Source organism: Alosa pseudoharengus, unplaced genomic scaffold (assembly GCF_046254945.1).
Source record: "Alosa pseudoharengus isolate Yale_2024_CS ecotype anadromous, Long Island Sound unplaced genomic scaffold, YU_APseudo_1.1 YU_APseudo_1.1_scf_1, whole genome shotgun sequence".
Taxonomy (NCBI): Eukaryota; Metazoa; Chordata; class Actinopteri; order Clupeiformes; family Clupeidae; genus Alosa; species Alosa pseudoharengus.
The window spans coordinates 55352660-55373695 of record NW_027468564.1 but is presented as its reverse complement, the minus strand read 5'-3'; the positions used below and the strand labels follow the sequence as shown (position 1 = coordinate 55373695).

The window sequence follows — 21036 nt, the reverse complement described above, 5'->3', positions numbered from 1 at the left end:
AGTGGTAGGGGAGCCTCACTGCAGTGCGTCTGCAGCACATCTCCCCCGTGGGAAAGAGCACAGCATCTTAAAAGTGTCGTCTTCCTGGAGGCTTTCAGTGAGCAAAATAACAGCCCATTTTATTGTTCCTTTCCGAGTAAATAGCGAAGTGTACACTCTCAAAAAATAAGTAATTTTTATCAAGACTGCAGAGACCTAAACAAAAGAGTTTTGTGCACAACCTACAGAAGCACATCTAACCCACAGAATGGACATTCCATTTCAAAACAATACTCCAATGGTGAAGTTCAAGACTTGACTGATTCTGAGTGGAAAATTATAAACAGATTTTTAACTGCAAGTTCAAGGTTCTACATTGCAGCCTTGTTAATTCTCAGCATGGGATTTCATTAGATGAGGCTCCGTGCTCATCTGCTCTACAGCAGTGTACTGCTGTACTGGTGACTGATGTTAGACCCCTGGGCAGGTGCTGTGCTGTTGGGAACTGGGTGAAGCCAGACAGCGTTGGCAGCAGCAGCAGCAGCCGCCACAACAAACAGGGCATTCCTAACCCTGGTGAGGTTTCACCCTTTACACGTTCTCCCTGGAGAGAGCTGGTGTTGAATAAATGGCTTCCTGACTAAGACCTACAACACACACACAAACATGCACAAACAGAACTCAAAGCACGCCAGAGCACATCGGGCTAACTGCCAATCACAGCACAGGGCTGAGTGGAAAAATAAGTAGACTTCCAAGAAGCAAAAGCACTTCCAGTCTGAGCGGCCGGTCCCCCCCCCCCCCCCCCCCATCCTCCTGGCCTCTATAATACATGCTCTTTCCCTCTCAAACTCCTCCCCGATGCCCCCGGCAACAGCTGGAGTCTCACTTCCTCTCAAGCGCTGCTGCTCAGCTCCGAGCATTCCGCTCCTTGGTCAGCACCCAACCACTACACACGCCTGCCCATCGTCATCATCATCATCTTTACTCTATGTCTCCCTAAGTCTTTCTCCATGAGGGGGCAGGCTGCTCCAGATCGGCCTGGACCTCAGCCAGTCTCTGACAGACTGGACAGACCCTTCTATCCACCACAAACCCCCACATCCACCCCGTCCCACCCCCCACATGGCCCTGCGTTGGGGCCGTGGCCTGCCGCACTCACCGATGAGGGAGTTGAGGGAGGAGTAGGAGCTGACCCTCCTCATCTTGTCGATGGTCTCGAAGGACAGGATGTACTCGTCGTTGTCCGGGCTGCCCAACGTGCTGCTGGCGCTGCTGCTGGTGCTCAAGTTCCCCGGGGAGAAGACCACCGGACCACCTGCAGGGGGCGAGCGCGCGCACACACACACACACACGCGCGCGCACGCACGCACGCGCACGCACGCACACACACACACACACACACACACGCATGCACGCACACACATGCGCACACGCACAAGCAAACACACATGGTTATTAGCTGTACATACATACACATGAGAATGTAGCAGCCCACATTCCCAGAGGCTAAAAGACTAATGGTGCCACACTCCACCATAGAGTGAGGGCACTTCATCACATGAACACCTGAGACCCCTGTGTGAGAGAACACCCATGTGGGAACATCTACAGTGACTGGTCATCAGTGGAGGGAAATGGAACACCTACAGTGACTGGTCATCAGTGGAGGGAAATGGACTGTGTGTGTTTGTGCATTTGGCCTCATGGGGGTTGGTCTACTGGACCAGGTTTCAATGTATCTCATTATGTTCCCCAACTATACAACCATCCACCTGGGTGAGTGTGAGCACAACAAAGCCACACTGGAGAAGCCTTTTTAGACCAGGCCTGGAGCTGCCCACCCATCAGGACGTAAGGATGCGGGACTGACTGAGAAGACACGATAGTCTGTTAGATTGACACAGAATTGTGATGGGAGGAATTAGGGCTCAGTTAATCGAAATCAGAATCGCAATTTCTGATGCACTTATGCAAAATGCAAAGGCTGCATTTAATTGAGCAGCCAGCGACTCTGACCCAATGTTCAATAATGTTTTTTTAAATTCATGTCGTCCTTGAGTGAGTCATACTCATCAATCAGGGACACCTCCGCATGCAAACTAATCAGATGTGGCCCATCTTAAAACATATTTATATTATTTTATAGTATAAATATTTAATTTTCACCCTTGGATAAGTGGATTAAGCAGTTTGATTGGGCTCTTGAGCACAAGGAATTTCATTACAAAATTCCTTTTATTAGTACATGACAATAAACTATTTGAACTTGAACTTGTGATAATTGGTAATTCATCACATGTATTTTATAGTGAATCTTGAACTGAGTCTTACTGGCATATCGCAAAACAAATCACAATATCAGTCAGAAAAATAACAATTAGATATTTTCTCCAAATCGTTCAGGAGGATTTACAATGTTGTAATACCAGCTGAGGAAAAAAATAAACACAAAGTTTCTTTCCCACCAGGATGATAACGGTGCAGGGCCAAATCTTTCTAGGCACCTTTTTGAGAACCAGCTCATATTTCAGCCATAGTTAAACTGTTCGCTAGCAAACTTGGCAGCCTCCCCTCTGACTATAAGTTCTTGCAGTAGCCTCTTCAACAGCCACCACTGTCTGCAGTTCTAACTTTTGGACCAGCATTTAGGGTGGCCATACCAGTGACAGTTTTTTGCCACTGACACCAGTCAACTGTTTGCGTCAAACAGTTTAAGATTAGAAACCAGCACCAAGTTGGTGAAAAAGGCCTAACAAGCTTCAAAGGCTGACACACTCATCTCAGCTAGACTTCCCTGTTAGGATGCAGAGAATATCCCATGATTACAGAAAATATTTGACAAAGGCTCTCTTCAATGTTTTATGTCTTTGCAAGTCTTCTTTGTCAGCTAAAGCAATCAACTTTGCTGATTAAAGCCCAACATAACACATAAACCAGTGGAGCCTGGACAGAAGACGCTGTGTGGGCACGGGGCAGGCATTGCCTTTCTCTGCTTAAGAAGCAGCGGCTACCTTAACATGACTTATGAATAGCCAGGCCCAGCATGGAGCAGAGCACCAATGGAAACAAACTAATCAGACACTGTCTTATCTTCTTCATCAGTTTAGATTGCCATCCAGGTGAGCTGGCATGGAGTGAATGATAATTGTGTTTGTTTAGCTCCAAAGGTAATACACTTTCAAATAGTTAAAAGACATCGAGCAAGATCCTCGGATTACCTCTGACAGAAGGCAACGTATGCCTATACTGCTCGGCAAATGATGTTGATGATAAACAACTGCAGTGTCTGGCCTGCGTTCAGGGGAATCAGCCTCTCCCTAAAGCGCCGTTTGTGACCAGAGTCTATTGTCAAGAACAGGGCTTTGAAGGGCTAAGGCAGAAATCAATAGAAGGTGATGTGAAAACAAACTCTTCTCATCCATGCGTAAATCCGAACGAAAGAGCCTCCCATCAAAAACGAACTCCCCAGCGCTCCCCGGGCATCTGTGGTGGCTCATGCTGACCACCTGTCGCTCGGCGACTACGGGGGGAAGTGGGGTGGGGACGACCATTTTCTCAAAGCGGTTTGATTAGCACATTAAAAAATGACTTTGCAAGCCTTGAGCACAAGAAATCTAAGTAATTTCCTCTCAGTGAAATGTCACATAGGTGTGTGTGTGTGTGTGTGTGTGTGTGTGAGAGCATGTACAGTACCCTCCAGAATTATCGGCACCTCAGCTAAAGTTGAACAGGTAGAAAAAATAATCTATTGGTGATTTATTGTAAATGAGCAATGAGCAAATGTATTCTGAGGAAAAGGAAAATAAAAACATGTTGCTCACAATTATTCGCATTCTGGGAGGTACTATATAGTTTATGACTTCATCATTTATGGAGATGCTTTGTTCCAACTGTAGATTTAAGTGTGTCAACGCAACTAATAGCACTGATGATATGTGCTGTCAGCTAATTGAGATAAAAGCTTCTGATATCAAAGGCAGACACAACAGTTGTGTGATTGCACATCAGATGATCTGATCTGAGGCCAAGTCTGTATGCACCCTCTTTGTTGTTAAAGTTCCTTATATTGGTTATCTGTGTGTGTGTGTGTGTGTGTGTGTGTGTGTGTGTGTGTGTGTGTGTGTGTGTGTGTGTGTGTGTGTGTGTGTTGAACTCTGACTGCTGCCCCTGTCGTGAGCCTTTACCTTCTTCGTTGAGGTTGAGGTTCTGGAGGCTCTTGTTGAGGTTGCGTGCGGTGGTGGCGGCACGGATGTTGGTGTAGGAGTTGACCGAACGCAGGCGGGGGATGGCCGGGCTGTCCTTCACTGGGGTCAGATTCCCCGGCTCTGGGGAAGGCAGAGGGAGAAAACAACAGCAGCAACAGTGAAGCCAGGACACGCTACTGCCAAACAAGTGCATGTGTGCCTTCAGCTTCCCACACAAACTCATTCCAGTCCAAATGGTTCTTAGCTCTTGACTGGAGCGCATAGTGCCACCAACACACATTCATGTCAGGTTCAGATAACTTGAAAAGAAATAAAGTAGGCGAATGTGGGTGTGAAAAGTTCAACACAGTCACATGCCCTCTGATTCAGAGACATGCCAAGGACGCTCAATTACTCACTCCACTCTAATTAGATGAAGTCAATGTCAAGTCATTAATTGCAGTGTCTAACTGGTTTCACAAGAATACACACAACATCAATCCAGAGCATATTTTCTGAGAAAAATAGACGAAAACTTTAATTGAAGTGGAGGTGTGTGTGTGTGTGTGTGTGTGTGTGTGTGTGTGTGGCTGTACCTGTAGTGTTGGCGGGCGAGGGCACCGCGTAGCTCTTCTCCTCCTCCATGAACTGGAGGGCCACGGTGCAGAAGTTGCTCTCGTACTGGACCACCAGGTGACTCAGCGCCACCACCAGCTCCTGTGGGGCCCGCAGCACACCAGCATCAGGCACCGCACTCCACCACCCACGCATTATGTACACCTTATGCTATGGATGTGCTATACTGTACTCCACCACCCACGCATTATGTACACCTTATGCTATGGATGTGCTATACTGTACTCCACCACCCACACATTATGTACACCTTATGCTATGGATGTGCTATACTGTACTCCACCACCCACGCATTATGTACACCTTATGCTATGGATGTGCTATACTGTACTCCACCACCCACACATTATGTACACCTTATGCTATGGATGTGCTATACTGTACTCCACCACCCACACATTATGTACGGCACGGCCTGTCTCTAGAGGTCGCTGACCCACCTTGCGGACCACCGGGCTGCCATCGTTGATGAGCTGTGCCAGCATCATGGCCACGTTGTGGTCGATGGTGGTCGAGTGATCCGTCCGCTCGGCTGAGTTGCCCACGAAGGTCCCCAGAGCGAAGACGGCCGCGCAGCGCACCTGCGGATTAAACACACACAACTTTACCCTTCTGCTCACAGAACTACATTACCCAGGAGACCTCCTCCATCTAACGGCCACGACTCTAAATAATGAATCACTCAACTTTACGAGAATCTTTCCGAAAGGGCTCGCCTTCAATAACAGGCAGATCACAATTAACGGGTGAGAGTGCATGATTTATCACAGAGTGGTCTTCTGCTGAAGGGATGAATAATTCTCTTATAGTGGCCCTGCCACATGGGACGCCGAGTCCAGTTTAATCAAGATGAAACTTCTGCCGAGGCTCCTCAGTGGAGACCCGCAGCTGACACAGGCGTGCTCCCGCATTCCAAAACGGGGTCCTAAAAAATAAACAGGCACACCCCGGGGCAGCCGTCTGACAGGAGCAAAGCCCAGATAAGCCAGAGAGAGCGATGAAGGCCTGGCCCTGAGTAACAGAAGAGGAGTTCGGTCCAGTTTATCAGGAAGACTCGTTACGTGACACACATGGCACAAGTCAGAATGAAGTCGTAATGGGCTTTATGCCTCGTGCTACAACTTCATCTATATCTCCGCGTTGGCGAGTAGCCCGATCGATACGCTGTGAACACTCAAAACAGATTAAATACGGCTACAAGTGCAGGATCAATACGACTGCAAGTGATGTGACCGTTGTTGATTAGCGTGGAGTCTGTTTACTCCAGGTTAAAACCAGGCCATCTCTCATTTGCAGCATTTGACACCAATAACCTTTCCTAGAACTCCCATTAGCTGATGGCTGACCAAGGCAAAGATCCAAAGCCCAGCCTAAAGGGAAATCAGTTCAGATTCCCTTCACGTCTACACAGTGAGTAACATATTCAACTGGTTTAAGTGAATCTAGGGGCAATTTAAGGTCATTTAGAGGTCAACCCATTCACTATGGCTCCTCTCTCTCTCTTCTCTCTGTCTCCCCCCCCCCTATCTCCCTCTCTCTCTCTCTCTCTTAATCCATCCCCCCTCTCTCTCTCTCCCTCTCTCTCTCCCTCCCACTCTCTCTCCCTCTCTCACGGTGATGCCAACAATACGCTGCCATCCTTCAAACAGGCCGGCGGGGTGTTGTGGTGCCCTGCGGCTGTGCCAGGTCTCCTGGCGCGTGGATGGGGCCGCTACCCACTGACCGCTGGCCCCCATACCTCGGGGATGGGGTCGGAGAGCAGGCTGTAGAGCTTCTCGTGCGCGCTGTCCCTGACGCCGCACCAGCGCGCCGAGTCGAAGTTCTGCCAGATGCGGCCCAGGCAGATGGCCACCCATTGGCGCAGCAACGGGTGCGGGTCGTTCAGCTGCTCCAGGCAAATGGCAATCAGGTTGCCCTGGAGACAGGCCTCCTACAGCAGGGGAGAGAGAGAGAGAGAGAGAGAGAGAGAGAGAGAGAGATGGAGAAAGAGATAGAGAGAGAGATGGAGAGAGATGAAGAGGGAGAGAAAGAGAGGGAAAGAGAGAGAGAAAGAGTTAGAGATGGAGAGATGAATAGAGGGAGAGAGAGATGAAGAGAGGGAGAGAGAGATGGAGAGAGAGAGAGACAGAGAGAAAGTGAGAGAGATAGAGAGAGAGATGAAGAGAGGGAGAGAAAGAGAGAGAGAGAGGGACAGAGAGAGAGAAAGAGACAGAGACAGAGAGAGAGAAACAACAGAACAGGGGTTATTTAAGACAAAACCACACGCTTTCAGACCAATTCACTCATCTGGTTCAGAGCACTTCAGAGAAATACATCTCATCCAACAGGCTGAGGCCAATTTGTGTGAATTCTAAGAACTTAATTAGCATCGCTGCCATTAAAAAAGACGTGAACTAATGCTGTTAGTGTTGAAAATGTGTTTTTTTTTTCTCTCTCGCGCTGACAAATAAAGCATTAAATGCATCAAATGTGTGCTGCGCGGACATTGCGAGTCATTGAAGCTTATTAGCGATGTTGCCCAATAAGTGGTCCATCCGCTCCCGTCCACCACATCCTGGTGAACATAAAAAGCTCCACAAGCTGCACAAACAGCCTGCACACTCTGGCACTAATGGGCCTCCACAGCCCCGCCGCTGCTGCTGGGCCCTCTTCGTCTGCCGCGGCCTCCTCCTCCTCGTTCACAGCCGGCCACAGAACGGGGCAGGAGCGGCCAGCACAGCTTCTCATTAAAAGGGTTCTTCATCTGCCTCCTGATCGGCATCTCAGCATGGGGCCGGCTCTGTCCACTCAGCGCCATGGACATGGCAGTGGTGCGGAGTTCCAAACCCAACACACTCCCAAATACACACACATCCACACACACCCATATATATACACACACAGACACACACGCACGCACACACACACGTGTTTGGTGTGTGTGTCTCTGTCTGTCTGTGTATATTTTGTAAAATATACACACACAGACAGAGACACACACACACCAAACATACACATACACAAACACACCCACACACCTAGACCCTCTCTCTCACCCTAGAACTCACACCCTCCCCTTCACTGCCCCCACCAGGCCTCCATTTGCGCTGGTCATTACTCAGACAGTGGCGCGGGGTCCCCAGTGAGGCGGTCTAATGGAGCTGTGTGTGCCCCGTGACCACACAGCGCAGCTCGCCGCTCACCCCTCTCAGCGCCCGCAATCACCAAACACGCCAACCGCAAACATCTCCTGACGCCGACGCCACCCCTCTCTTTTTCCGGCGGTTCGATGTGGAAGTCGGTGTGATTGTATGCTCGACATGTCTGTACTCCAGGTCATTTCCAGGGCAAGGAGATTTACTACAGTAAACATGTGGCGTGTGTGTTTGTTTGTTTGTGTGTGTGTGTGTGTGTGTGTGTGTGTGTCAGAGTGTGTGTGTGTTTGTTTGTTTGTGTGTGTGTGTGTGTGTGTGTGTGTGTGTGTGTGTGTGTGTGTGTGTGTGTGTGTGTGTGTGTGTGTGTGTGTGTGTGGAGTGCTCAGTGCATTCCAGTTCCATCACGGCTTTGCCCCTTGAACCACAATCAAATGTTTAAGGTGGAAGGAAAACAGCTTTAAAGGGGAGCAAATGGAGAGGAAAACAGAGAGAGGAAGAACGAGGGAGCGGAGGGGAGGATGGAGGGAAAGAGAAACGACCACGGAGGAGAAACAAACAGAGGGGGAGTCGAAAACACACAGCGCTCGCCAAGCAGAGGAGGGAACATCAATAATCCAGCCAGCCAAAGAGCAGCGGTGGCGCGTTCACACTCATCTATTATTCAGCGCTAATCAGGAGAGCCGCAGCACGCCGCGTCGCGTCGCCACTGCCCAAAAACACACGCCGTAACGAGAGCCAATCAGCCGACTGCGGCTCGGGCGAGGGAGAGGGCTGCGCCGCAAATGGGAGGGGATCCGCAAAGGAGCTGGAGTTGGGCGAAGTGTTTGTCCCCCCCCGAGACGCCTCGTCAGGGGTGAGCCACTGGTGACAGTGAGTGACGGCGTGACGGGAATGTGATGGAGGCAATTAAAATCTCCAGCCGCTTCAGCACGCACGGGACGTCTCCAGCAGCTCCCCACACTCACACAGCTGTGCCAACGGCAAGTATTGGCAGGATTTTAACAAGTGATTTTAACAAGCTGTGGTGAATCCTGCACAACACACACACACACACACACACACACACACACACACACACACACACACACACACACACACACACACACACACACACACACACACACACACACACACACACACACACACACACACACACACACACACACACACACACACACACACACACACACACACACACACACAAAACTGTCCATTACGGTGCTGTTTTACCATGTGCCATTCTCCTCCACCCCCCAACACCACCCTTCCCTTACAGGTGTCCTCACCTGGCCTGTGTTGTAGTTATTGACTATGACGGCCAGAATGAACACAGCCATGGTCCGGTGCTCCGCCTGCACAACACAAAGGCAAGAACACATCTCCATTCACTTGACAGACAGCTACATGCGCATGATGACAGGGCTATGACTTTGACAGGATGTACCGGTAATACGGTTTAAACAAATGAGATGTATAAGCAGTGTTTGCTGAATACTCACAGGCATATAGGGGTCAGCCAGTACGGACAGGAAGTACTTGTGCCCGTTGTCCTTCACAAGGTCAGCTTGGCAGGACTAAGTGAAGAGACCAAAACAAAGGGATAAGAGTTAAGGAGAGAGAAAAGAGCCATCTTTAAAACTTTATATATAAAGCAAATTAAGGTGCAAAGACACACCATCAAACACCTCTATTACCTCCCTATTCCCACCGCACCGCACTGTTCTTTACTTCACCACTTGTTACGAGGAGGGGGAAAAAAGATGGATCCCCAAACTAACTATGCGAGACGCTAAGTGCTTCTCCCACCATCCACTAACCCTATTTGCTGCTGTTTACCTCAGCGTTAATGCACTCGCAATGTTACCAAAACAGCCATTTTCCCTCCCCTGCTCATCAGCACTTCAACAGGCGCCATCATAGATCAGAGTCCTCAGTGCACCAGAGGGCTTAATGGCTCCGATTCAGCTGGCTTCTGGCCTCCAACTCTCCTCATCTATCCCCTCTTCTCTCCTTCTCCCTCCCTCCCTCTCTGCCTCCCTCTCCTTCTCTCTCCAGCCCTTTTCCTCCATTTTAATCATTTTCAAGATAGAGCAAATACTTTTAGTCATTTTTTTGGAAAACTAAGAACAGAGCAGGTTGAGCAAGGAGCCTCGGAGGGGAGAGGCTGCCAGCTGCTGGGCGGTGGGAGGTGGTGGTGGTGATGGTGGTGGTGATGGGGGTGGGGGTGGTGGTGGTGATGGGGGTGGTGATGGGGGTGGGGGTGGTGGTGGTGATGGGGATGTTCATTCATTTTCCCGTCTTGGCTGTTCAGGGGCTTTTGAGTTTTAAGGCGAGACACTAAAATTTTTATCAAGCAGATATCACTATGAAACTTACCCAGTTGATTACTTACATTAATATGAGAAAAAAATGTATTACAAGTTTGCTGTAATTTAATGTTTACATATGCAAATTATGCATTATCTAATTAAATATGCACTAATTTGCATACATTTTAAGGCACGAAACCTGAGCATTGGATACAGCCAGGTTCAAAATTATGTTTTCATTGTGTTCAGATATTAGATGGGAAAACATCTACAGAGGGATTTATGAATATCTACTTTTGTTATCCTGTAAATCAGAAAATTATGTCACTAGCCCTAAAAAATCGCTTTTTTCCATGTTTTTAGGCATACAATGTCATGTAAGTCAGGCTAGGAATAATATATCAACAAACCCCTCTGTAGAAATCTTTGACATATAGTTAGGCATAAGTCTAGAAAGTTTGGTGTATGTACGTGCTTCTGAAGTGGAGTTTTTGAGCTCAGAGTGTGAGCGGAAACTCATTTTGAGAAAACAGCCTTGAAAGACAGCCAATGAGATTCCGTTCTCAGCCTAGACTCGCCTTTGAACTTTCGCGATTGGTTGCTGATACAAAGGAAGTGTCCATATATGGATCACATAGCGTGATACAGGAAAAACAGAGCTTTCCAACGGTAGTACACATGTTATGTTTTGGACCACGGTCGCGGGAGTGCATGCAAGGTTAGAATGCTAACTTTTGCTGAATTTAGGAGAAATATACAGGCGCGAGTAGACACAATATAATGAAATAAACACCTAAATGTGTAAATCGGACTTTTTTGTTGTAGTAGTGTGATAGAATACATGCTAAGGTAACATACTAGCTCAAAATCTCGAAATTGACCAGTGCATGAAAAAACGATGTTTTCACCTGCCGTGTCTCGCCTTAAGATCCCCAGGTGAACCACCCCAGCCATCCTCCTTCCCCTCCCACCCCAACCACCCCACACGCCAGGCGGCCGCTCCCCCATGAATACTGATTGGTGAAGGTCCCCGACCATACGCCACACGACACAGCGAGCCGGGCTGTTTAACAAGGGCTGAGGTTTTAATAAAGGCTCAGGGAGAGGAGAGGAGAGAGGAGAGGAGAGAGGAGAGGAGAGCAGAGGAGAGAGGAGAGGAGAGGAGGAGAGAGGAGGAGAGAGGAGAGGAGAGGAGGAGAGGAATGAGTCAGTGCAGCGGTCAGCCCTGGAGGTGAGCGGGTTTATGTACAGGGCAGCTTGCCCACCTCCGGCCCCTGGGGAGCGACGACATTAAAGTTTGGACACGCTCTGGCACCCCGGACTAAAGATAAAGATATCTGCTATTTGATATTCCACTGCTCCTTTTCTCCTCTCTCTTTCTCTCTCTCCCTCAATACTATATGGCACAAATGCACTAGGCTCTTGAAGCCCCGGTGTAAAGGCAGAAAATGACTTTTGGGAAGATCCCTTCTTCTCTCGACTTATTTGCACATTTATTTCCAGTCATTCCTTCGAAGACACGAGCATGGAGAGCAACAGAGTACAGATGTGTGATAACGTTAGTCACTTAAACGAACCCAGAACCCAGGAACCAACAGGAGCACGAGGAGGAGAGGAGGAGGGAAAAAAACAATTGAATTTAGCTTTCAGACGGCAGAGGTTCCTGCTCCGCTGTAAAGAGGAGCCGGAGGGAGAAGCCCCAGGGTCAGAGAGAGAGTGGATTTTCGGGGAGGAGGGGGGAATCTCCCTCAGTGTGTTCACACCCCATTTGTGGCCAGAAAACACAGCGCCAATTAGAGGCCATTAAAGTCTCCTGTCATGAGAGGGAATTAATTTCTTTCTCTTTCTTTCTTTTTTCTCTTTCTTTCTTTTTTTCTCAGGGGCTCATTATTACTGGACTAAACTTTGATAAAGAACACAAGTGAAGACTCATTAGGAAGGCCAGGTTGGAAACTATTTTAAATACAAAAAGCGTGACTGGTCTTGCCTGAATTACCCATCAAAGAATGTTTTCTGTGACCACAGAACCCACTACAAGAACTACTACAATTATCAGGCCAAAAGAGATGAATGCTTCCAAAACAAGCCGTGATGCATTCTACATGTTTTACTTATAGGATCTATGTCTCATGCTGTGTCTTTATTGCTGTCCATCTTGCCACATTAAAAAAAAAAAAAAAAAAAAAAAAAAAAAAAACAGGCATTACTACAAGACAGCCATGTAGTGATAAACACTTCGGATACAGACATCAGCAAACATAGCTAGGCTGATGGTCAGAGCCAGGTCTGGCCAGCCAGGAGGGGGATATATTTAGCCGGAGTGGGAGCAGCCCATAGAGGGAGGGAGTGGAGTGGGAGTGGAGCAGCCCTGGGGTCACTCACGCTGTCCACGGCCAGGATCTTGGCCCAGATGAAGACCAGCAGTGGACGAAGCTCCCGCGCCGAGCTCTGCAGCAGCTTCAGCACGTAGGGGAAGATCCCCACCGACAGGGCCTGGACAGAGAGAGAGAGAGAGAGAGAGAGAGAGAGAGAGAGGGAGGGAGAGAGAGGGAGAGAGAGAGAGAGAGAGAAAGAGGGAGAGAGGAAGAGAGAGAGAGATGGAGAGAGAGAGGGAGAGAGAGAAAGGGAGAGAGAATGAGAGAGAGTGAGAGAGAGAGAGATGGAGAGAGAGAGGTAGAGAAATATAGAAGAGAGAAATTGTTAGAGACATATGAAAACAGAGAATACATAATTTAGAAAAACATTTTATGCTTTAAGTCAGTGTAGTTATTTTCTACACAAAATAAAGTTTACACTTTTACATCATAACAATCTAAACATTTCTGAGGAATAATTAAGTGATTAAGACAGAGAACCTTCAAAAAGAAAACAAGTAGCTCATCAGATCCATATGTACAGATTTTAGTTTTTGGAAGGCATTAATATGTTCTTTATCATGCATTCAGCACACTGGAAATGTATGCCATATTTAACACTGCTACCAATGCCCCAACACGGATTAGAGGGTTACTCGTGAGATGCAAAATGACTAGTGCCTCACCAAACTGACGGCCCATGGTCCCAGGTCCAGGAAACGGCCGAGGAGGTCCAGCGCTCGGAGGCGGTGCACCTGGCTCAGGAGGACCTGAAAGAGAGCAGGTTGCAGGTGAGGCACGCCCAGTGGCATGGCGGATGCTTCACTTGTGCCATGAAGCAGGTGGCGCGAAAAACGAGCAGGTGCTGCGGCTCTCACACTCCACAGGTCCTGGCAAGACTGCGTGTAAGTGTGTGTGTGTGTGTGTGGGTGGGTGGGTGTGTGTGTGTGTGTGTGTGTGTGTGTGGGTGGGTAGATTGGATGCTCCTGCCTGCATGATAACATGACATAATTAAGGTGCTCTGCCGACGGCTTATGTAAACTGACACTGCGAGTAGAGGAATGTGATTGAGTTCAAATCTAATAGAAGCTCGTGCTCGTGCAAGAGGCCGTGTAATCTATAGATTATGCATACACGCCATGTGCTACACGTGGGCGATGGAGTGTGCTTGGCCAGGGATGCATCAAAAACAACTGGAGGTGCAAGCTTTGCATAGTTTGGTTTAAGGGAGCGTGATGTTTGTGGAATCAACAACTATCTGTGGGGACAAAACTCAATATGGACACTTGTAAATGAATGCAGACATAAATACGTAAAAAGTTATGAGAACAATCTGTGTGCATTTATGTGTGCTAAGGAGTGAAGTGTTAATTCATGTGTGTTAAGGAGTGAAGTGTTAATTTACAGTATGTGTGTTAAAGAGTAAAGTGTTCATTGATGCGTGTTAAGAAGTGAAGTGTGCTAAGGAGTGAAGTGTTAATTTATGTGTGTTAAGGAGTGAAGTGTTAATTTATGTGTGTTAAGGAGTGAAGTGTTAATTTATGTGTGCTAAGGAGTGAAGTGTTCAAAGGCAGGAAGGGGCATGTGAAAATATTCATAAAACTGGTTGGTGAGTGGTGGTGTGTGTTTGGCGCTGGTCGCTCAGTGGCCAGCGTGAGGCCGGACGTTGGTGTTCCTGTGCGTCGGAGCCTCGCTGCGCCTGAGGACCCGAGCAGAAGGGCTGCCCATGTTGCTGCCCACGCAAAACAAAAAAAGTGCCCCAGCAGCTATTTACGCCCCGGCCCCCGTGGGTATTATTAGACCTCAGGATCACGCGGCTCCACTGGACCGTGACTGGACGCTGCGCTAATGGGGAGGGAGGTCGCCGGACTGCGCCCAGGCAACCCTGACGACGACGCGGGGGGACAGGAGGCAGGTGAGGGGAGACAGAGGAAGATGAGGATGCTCTAGAGGAGGAGGAGGAGGAGGAAGAAGGAGTTCCGCTGCAGAGAGCGTCCAGAAAGAAGGATTAGTTAGTCAGCACGTGGAGGATGGCCAGGGTGACCGGGCAGTGGTAGAGGAGGAGTGGAGAGAGGGAGTGGGAACAAGGAGCACGTGAAGAGAGGAGAGGAGAGGAGAAGAGAAGAGAAGAGAAGAGAAGAGAAGAGAAGAGAAGAGAAGAGAAGAGAAGAGAAGAGAAGAGAAGAGAAGAGAAGAGAAGAGAAGAGAAGAGGAGAGAAGAGAAGAGAAGAGGAGAGGAGAGGAGAGGAGAGGAGAGGAGAGGAGAGGAAAGGAGAGGAGAGGAGAGGAAAGGAGAGAAGAGAGGAGAGGAGAGGAAAGGAGAGGAGAAGAGAGGAGAAGAGAGGAAAGGAGAGGAGAGGAGAGGAGGAGAGAGGAAAGGAGAGGAAAGGAGAGGAAAGGAGAGGAGAAGAAAGGAGAGGAGAAGAAAGGAAAGGAGAGGAGAGGAAAGGAGAGGAGAAGAAAGGAGAAGAGAGGAGAGGAAAGAGAGGAGAAGAGAGGAGAGATGGGATGAGATCAGTGCTGGAGGAATACTACTGAGTGAGGCTGGACAGACTGACGGTGCCCAGATGGGCAAGGTGAAATAAACATGGCAGAGATGGCAGCAGTGACTGAGCGTGTGTGCGTGCACTCGCACACACACGCACACACGCACACACAGATCAGATATCCACAACCACAGTCTCTCACAAACATGCATGCATTTCCCCATATACACTTGCCCATGGTTTCTCACACACAAAACGTACAGATCTCTTGACACGCACACCCAAGCAAGCACTCCTTCATGTACTCTCTCTCACACACACAGATAAGAACGATACAGATCCTCATAATCACTCACATGCTCATGTACATACGCCCACCCGCTCTCTCTCTCTCACACACTCACACACACTTACAAAGTGTGTGTGGCACAGGACGGCAAGCTGTGGAGACGGGCATGACGCCAGTAGAAGACGTAAGGTGCCCGTGCCCAGCACATAAGCTGGCGCACACACACACCCCTCTCCCTGCTTATTTCTCAAAGCTTCTCAGCATTGTATTACTCTGTTCCTGCTCTCCGTTTTTTGTCCTTCTCTCCTCTCTGAACATTATGGCGGATTCACTCTTTCCCCGAAAGCATTAACAACTCAAATTACATAAATGTGAGTTTATGCATTTCATTAGAAGAAGACTTATATAGCATCCTCATATACACAATAAATGGCAGCAAAGATCGATAGGATTCCATAAAGTTCTCAAAAACTAAATTCTGTTCAGTTAGCTGCTTGGCATTTCAGTTCAAAGCAGTTTTTCTACATTGGAACTAAACATCAAAAGACTTGCCCTTTCCAAACGTCTGAATCTGACTCACTAAATCTTTCTTGTTGTTTTTTTGTATTTTTTTTTCAGTGTGAAAAGGAAGGAAGGGAAAACAAACCAACAAATCACAGGAAGCTGCAAAACAACAATAGGATTGAGGTCTTATGCACATGTATGCGCGGCAATCTCAGCATAACACATAAATAACCCATACGTTCTCTTTCCCTAGGCTGTGAGGGCCAGCTCCTCTGACACATACATACATACATACATACACAAGAAAGCATACATTTACTCACACAAGCACATTATGCAAGTCTGGTCACACTCAAACATGCACGTACACACATTTACTCACAAACACATTCTCCTCTACACACACACGCACACACACACACACACACACACACACACACACACACACACACACACACACGGAGAGTACACAAACACATGCATACACACCACTCGTCTCTCATTGCCTTTCTGCTTCCTGTGCTCTTTGTGGGTGTGGGAGCTGAGTCAGGGGGAGGCAAGGAGACGCACGCACACGCCCGCCACCACTGCTCCTGCCCCCGTCAAATGCCCTCCCCTTCCCTGCCCTTCTCCTCCTTCCCGCTCACATCAAGTGCCAATTCCAGGGCAGAATAAAAGCTCCCGCAGTCCCATATATCTCAAGTTTACAGCCCTCCATCACGGCCACGCTCAGCCAGCCTGACAGCAGCCAGGCCAGGGGAGCTAACTGCTGGGGTTTTATGGGGCATGTGTGGGTGTGGGTGTGGGGATGATGAGGCTGCTGAACACGGGGGTGGTGGTGGACTACAGCTCCCAGAATGCCACCAACCTGCAGGACGATGGGGAGCTGCTCCGGGGGGTTCCTGTTCTCCACGCCCATGGTGAGCCACACCTGGAAGGCCGTCAGCTGCTCAGCGAAGAAGGGACTGTGCTTTAGGGGGGAGAAACACACACACACACACACACACACACAAAAAAAAAAGTCTCATTTCACGGCACTAGATATCCAATGATGAAAAACTACACACCCACACAAACACGCACACACTTTCAGGCACCTGGCCAGCAACCAGTATTGATCGGAGCACCATTACATAAGCCCTTACATAATGGAGGCATCTCCTTCGTGCTTTCTGAGATCAGTTGCCTCTGGCTCCACAGCCTGCCTAAGGACTAAAGGCTGAAGTATGGTCATAAGGCTCTCTCTCTCTCCCCATCTTCTCCTCTCTACCTCCTCCTCTCCTTTGTCTCTCGTGTTCACTGACTCCATCAGTAGCAACCCCTTTCCTCCCTCCTCTCTCTCTCCCTCACCTCAGCCTGGGCATACAGACAGTGACACCCCTGTCAGGGTTATTAATCGCGGAAGCACACAAGTTTTATCGGTCCATTAATATCAAAGGTGTGTGTGTGTGTGTGTGTGTGTGTGTGTGTGTGTGTGTGTGTGTGTGGCCCCTCGCCTGGGCCCACGCGGCTGGAGAAATATTAGCGCAGCGCCGAGTAAATTCATTTGTGGATAATCAGAGTTCCCTGCAGCCCTGGCTGGACGTGTCTGACCGAGTGAGGGCCCCGCGATGTCATGCTGAGAGTGCTGCACACATACACTCACACACAGACACACAGACACACATACACACATACACACTCACGCACACGCACAGACACCCGAGTGCACAGCACATGTGGAACGGTCATAGAGTGTAAAAGTCCGGCTTCAATAAAAGTCCTACCACATATTTCTTCCACGCTTTCATTAAATTAGCTGATTCTAATTAGCACAAATCCTCAGGCAGGTAGATCGACTAATTAGCCAATATTACCACAGATAGAACCAATACTCTTTTACACCTCTGGCAATCAGTCAATCATCCTCAAGACAATAAGAAACTGTCTCGGTATAGTGCCAAGTCATTAGGCTGCTTTACACATACTGATGCTGTAGAGACACTCCTCTCCCACTGTGAGTGTGTGTGTGTGTGTGTGTGTGTGTGTGTGTGTGTGTGTGTGTGTGTGATACATGGCTCAGTACAAGTGCTTTTTCGAGTGTAGCTATGCAGAGTGTGTGTGTGTGTGTGTGTGTTCTAGCTGTTTGTGTGTAGACGTACAGTAGGGTCATTCCGTGTGAAATCACCCAATTTCAGCACAATTTGGCAGGTGACCCTCTCCGAAAAAATCTGAAAAAGATCACAGGTGTTTGTAGACCAAATCCATGCATAGATCTTAAATAGTATATCTGTATAACTAATCGTTGCAAAACTACAGCCCTTTGAAACTTCAAGTCATTTTAAGCATTGTGGTGAACAATCCTTTTTGTTCAACTTCAAACTGAAACTATGTGAATAGAAGTACATTTTCCTGTTGAATTAAAAAATTTAATCGGATCAGACGTATCTTGTGTACTTTCCCCTCTGGAAAGCTCTGAAAATGGCTATAAATTCATAATGTGAAAAGACATCATCACCTTTGAAGGCTTCTCATTCAAAAAGTATGTGACACAAATTCATTAGATTTTTTTCCTACTCATGTATGTATTATAAGGTCCTGTCCATGCATTAACTTTGGTTGTTATAATTTTCATATTTTCAGAGCATTTTTTTAAAATTGGGCTTGATTTTCAAAAAGCCCGTTTTCATCTTCTCATTTCACCACGTGGACAGTTAACAGGATTTTTTTTAATTTTACCATATATCATTCTGTATGTGAGGATCATCTGCCCAAAAGTTGGGCTTGTTGCTGAGTTTCTTCATTGAGATAAGATTTTTTCTAAATATTGTCTATAAATCCACTGAATTTGTACTGGATCTGCAGTACCACTTTGCACCACACGTGGTGCACTTTTAATACAATGGAAGTCAATGGAAGAGTAAGAGAGTCACTTGTTTGCTGCACATATCCAATCTAAACACACAGTTTATGGTTCATAGTTGAATTGCTTTAAAGAATTAAAGAAAACATGCTACTCATACATAAATCTTATTTAGAGAAAATAAACTGATCAAGTAAATTATACACACATAAAACTGACTGATCATCATACATGCATCATACAAGAGGATTTAGCATAATTACCATCTTTATAACAAGTTTTCTACACCAGCTCCAACCTATCAGTGCCTATGTAAGTACTTTAATAATTACTAGCCAGCTGGTTAGGCAAAGTCTATATCCATCGTCATATGCATGGGATGCAGTCCTCTGTGATACACAGACAAAGAGCATCAAGATGGAGATCAGTGCTTTGTCTCCATGTGATTTACTTGATCAGTTTATTTTGTCTAGATAAGATTTATGTATGAGTAGTATGTTGTTAATGTTGCAATAATTATTTGGATAAATTCAACTATGAACCATAAACTGTGTGTTTAGATTGGATATGTGCAGCAAACAAGTGACTCTCTTACTCTTCCATTGACTTCCATTGTATTAAAAGAGCACCACATGTGGTGCAAAGTGGTACTGCACATAAAGTAAAAATTCAGTGGATTTATAGACAATATTTGTAAAAAATCTTATCTCAATGAAGAAACTCAGCAACAACCCCACATTTTGGGCAGATGGTCCTCACATACAGAATGATATATGGTAAAATTAAAAAAAATCCTGTTAACTGTCCACGTGGTGAAATGAGAAGATGAAAACGGGCTTTTTGAAAATCAAGCCCAATTTAATAAAAATGCTCTGACAATATGATAATGTTAACAACCAAAGTTAATGCATGGACATGACCTAATAATCCATACATGAGTGGGAAAAAAATCTGATGAATTTGTGTCACATACTTTTTGAATGAGAAGCTCTCAAAGGTGGTGATGTTTTTTCACATAATGAATTTATAGCCATTTTCAGAGCTTTGCAGAGGGGGGATTACACAAGATACACCTGATTTGATTGGATTGTTTAATTCAACAGGAAAATGTACTTCTATTCACATAGTTTCACTAATGTGTGTGAAATACCAAAAGAGCCAATAATGTTGGAAGTTGAAAAAAAAGGATTGTTCACCATGATGCTTAAAATTACTTGAAACTTCAAAGGGCTGTAGTTTTGGAACCATTAGTGATACTGATATACTATTTAAGATTTATGCATAGGTTTGGTCTACAAACACCTGTGATTTTTTTCAGATTTTTTTGGAGAGGGTGACCTGCCAGCCACTGGGTGATTTGACACGGAATGACCCAGTACACAATGCTCGTGTCACTGTCTTTATTCTGTCACACACAGTCAGTCAATCAGTCAGACGTATATGAGATATTTATGAGAGGCACATGACTCTGTCTTACTCTGTCCACAGACAGACAGACACAGTGGAGAGGGCAGCAATGCTGAAGACAACACACAGGAAGATGCTATAGAATCAATACAGAGGGTGCTGAATGCAGCCGCGGGCGCGCGCGCACACACACACACACACACACACACACACACACACACACACACACACACACACACACACACACACACACACACACACACACTCTCACACTCTCACACTCTCACACACACACACACACACACACACACACACACACACACACACACACACACACACGTCCGTATGTGTGTGTTTGACCAGCGGCTTAAGCACTCCCAGCGGCCCCTTGTGTAGCCCAGTACTGTAATCTTCACTGCATTACAACATGCTGGGGCATGAAAGATTAGAGGAGTCCAGCTCTCTCCTGACAGATAGGTACACAAGGCCAGTGGACAAACAGCTTCAGGACAAAGGGCCTCTCAACACACTTAGTCACTCCATAGTCAAGGTCAAGACAAGACACACGAGTCGCGCAGCCAAACTCAATGCTGCACCCTACAGGGTTAGCAGTGCCTCCTTAACGGTCCTTAAAGAAATATGTTAAATGGCATGTTTATTTAGCATAGAGTTCTAGTGTAATTACAAAGTAGAGGTTGACTAACAGAGTTAGCTGTTGTCCTGAATCAGGCTTGCTTATATCATATACATGTAACAGGGCCAGACAGCTGATGCTGGCGTGACGCTGGAGGACTTACCCTGAAGGCGGTGCCCTCCTCGATGATGGTGGGGAGCTGCGAGAGGCAGATGTCCACCGCTAGGTCCCAGGCCTGCCTGTAGGGGGCAGCACACACAGAGGGTCAGAGATGA

The 21036-nt window shown here is 47.2% G+C and overlaps 1 protein-coding gene across 7 annotated transcripts in view; it reads right to left on the bottom strand.

Moving 5' to 3' along the window:
• rptor (regulatory associated protein of MTOR, complex 1) overlaps window positions 1-21036 on the bottom strand; it is a 150209-nt gene that overhangs the window by 32961 nt on the left and 96212 nt on the right. For all 7 annotated transcript variants that reach the window (XM_076293483.1, XM_076293476.1, XM_076293504.1 and 4 more), the window contains exons 11-21: window positions 20925-21000; window positions 16747-16848; window positions 13286-13369; window positions 12628-12738; window positions 9436-9510; window positions 9223-9288; window positions 6541-6732; window positions 5243-5383; window positions 4763-4883; window positions 4167-4307; window positions 1142-1297 (exon numbers count right to left, since the gene is read on the bottom strand). In XM_076293483.1, coding sequence (XP_076149598.1) covers window positions 1142-1297; window positions 4167-4307; window positions 4763-4883; window positions 5243-5383; window positions 6541-6732; window positions 9223-9288; window positions 9436-9510; window positions 12628-12738; window positions 13286-13369; window positions 16747-16848; window positions 20925-21000 — 1265 coding nt within the window. The remainder of the gene's footprint in view (window positions 1-1141; window positions 1298-4166; window positions 4308-4762; window positions 4884-5242; window positions 5384-6540; window positions 6733-9222; window positions 9289-9435; window positions 9511-12627; window positions 12739-13285; window positions 13370-16746; window positions 16849-20924; window positions 21001-21036) is intronic.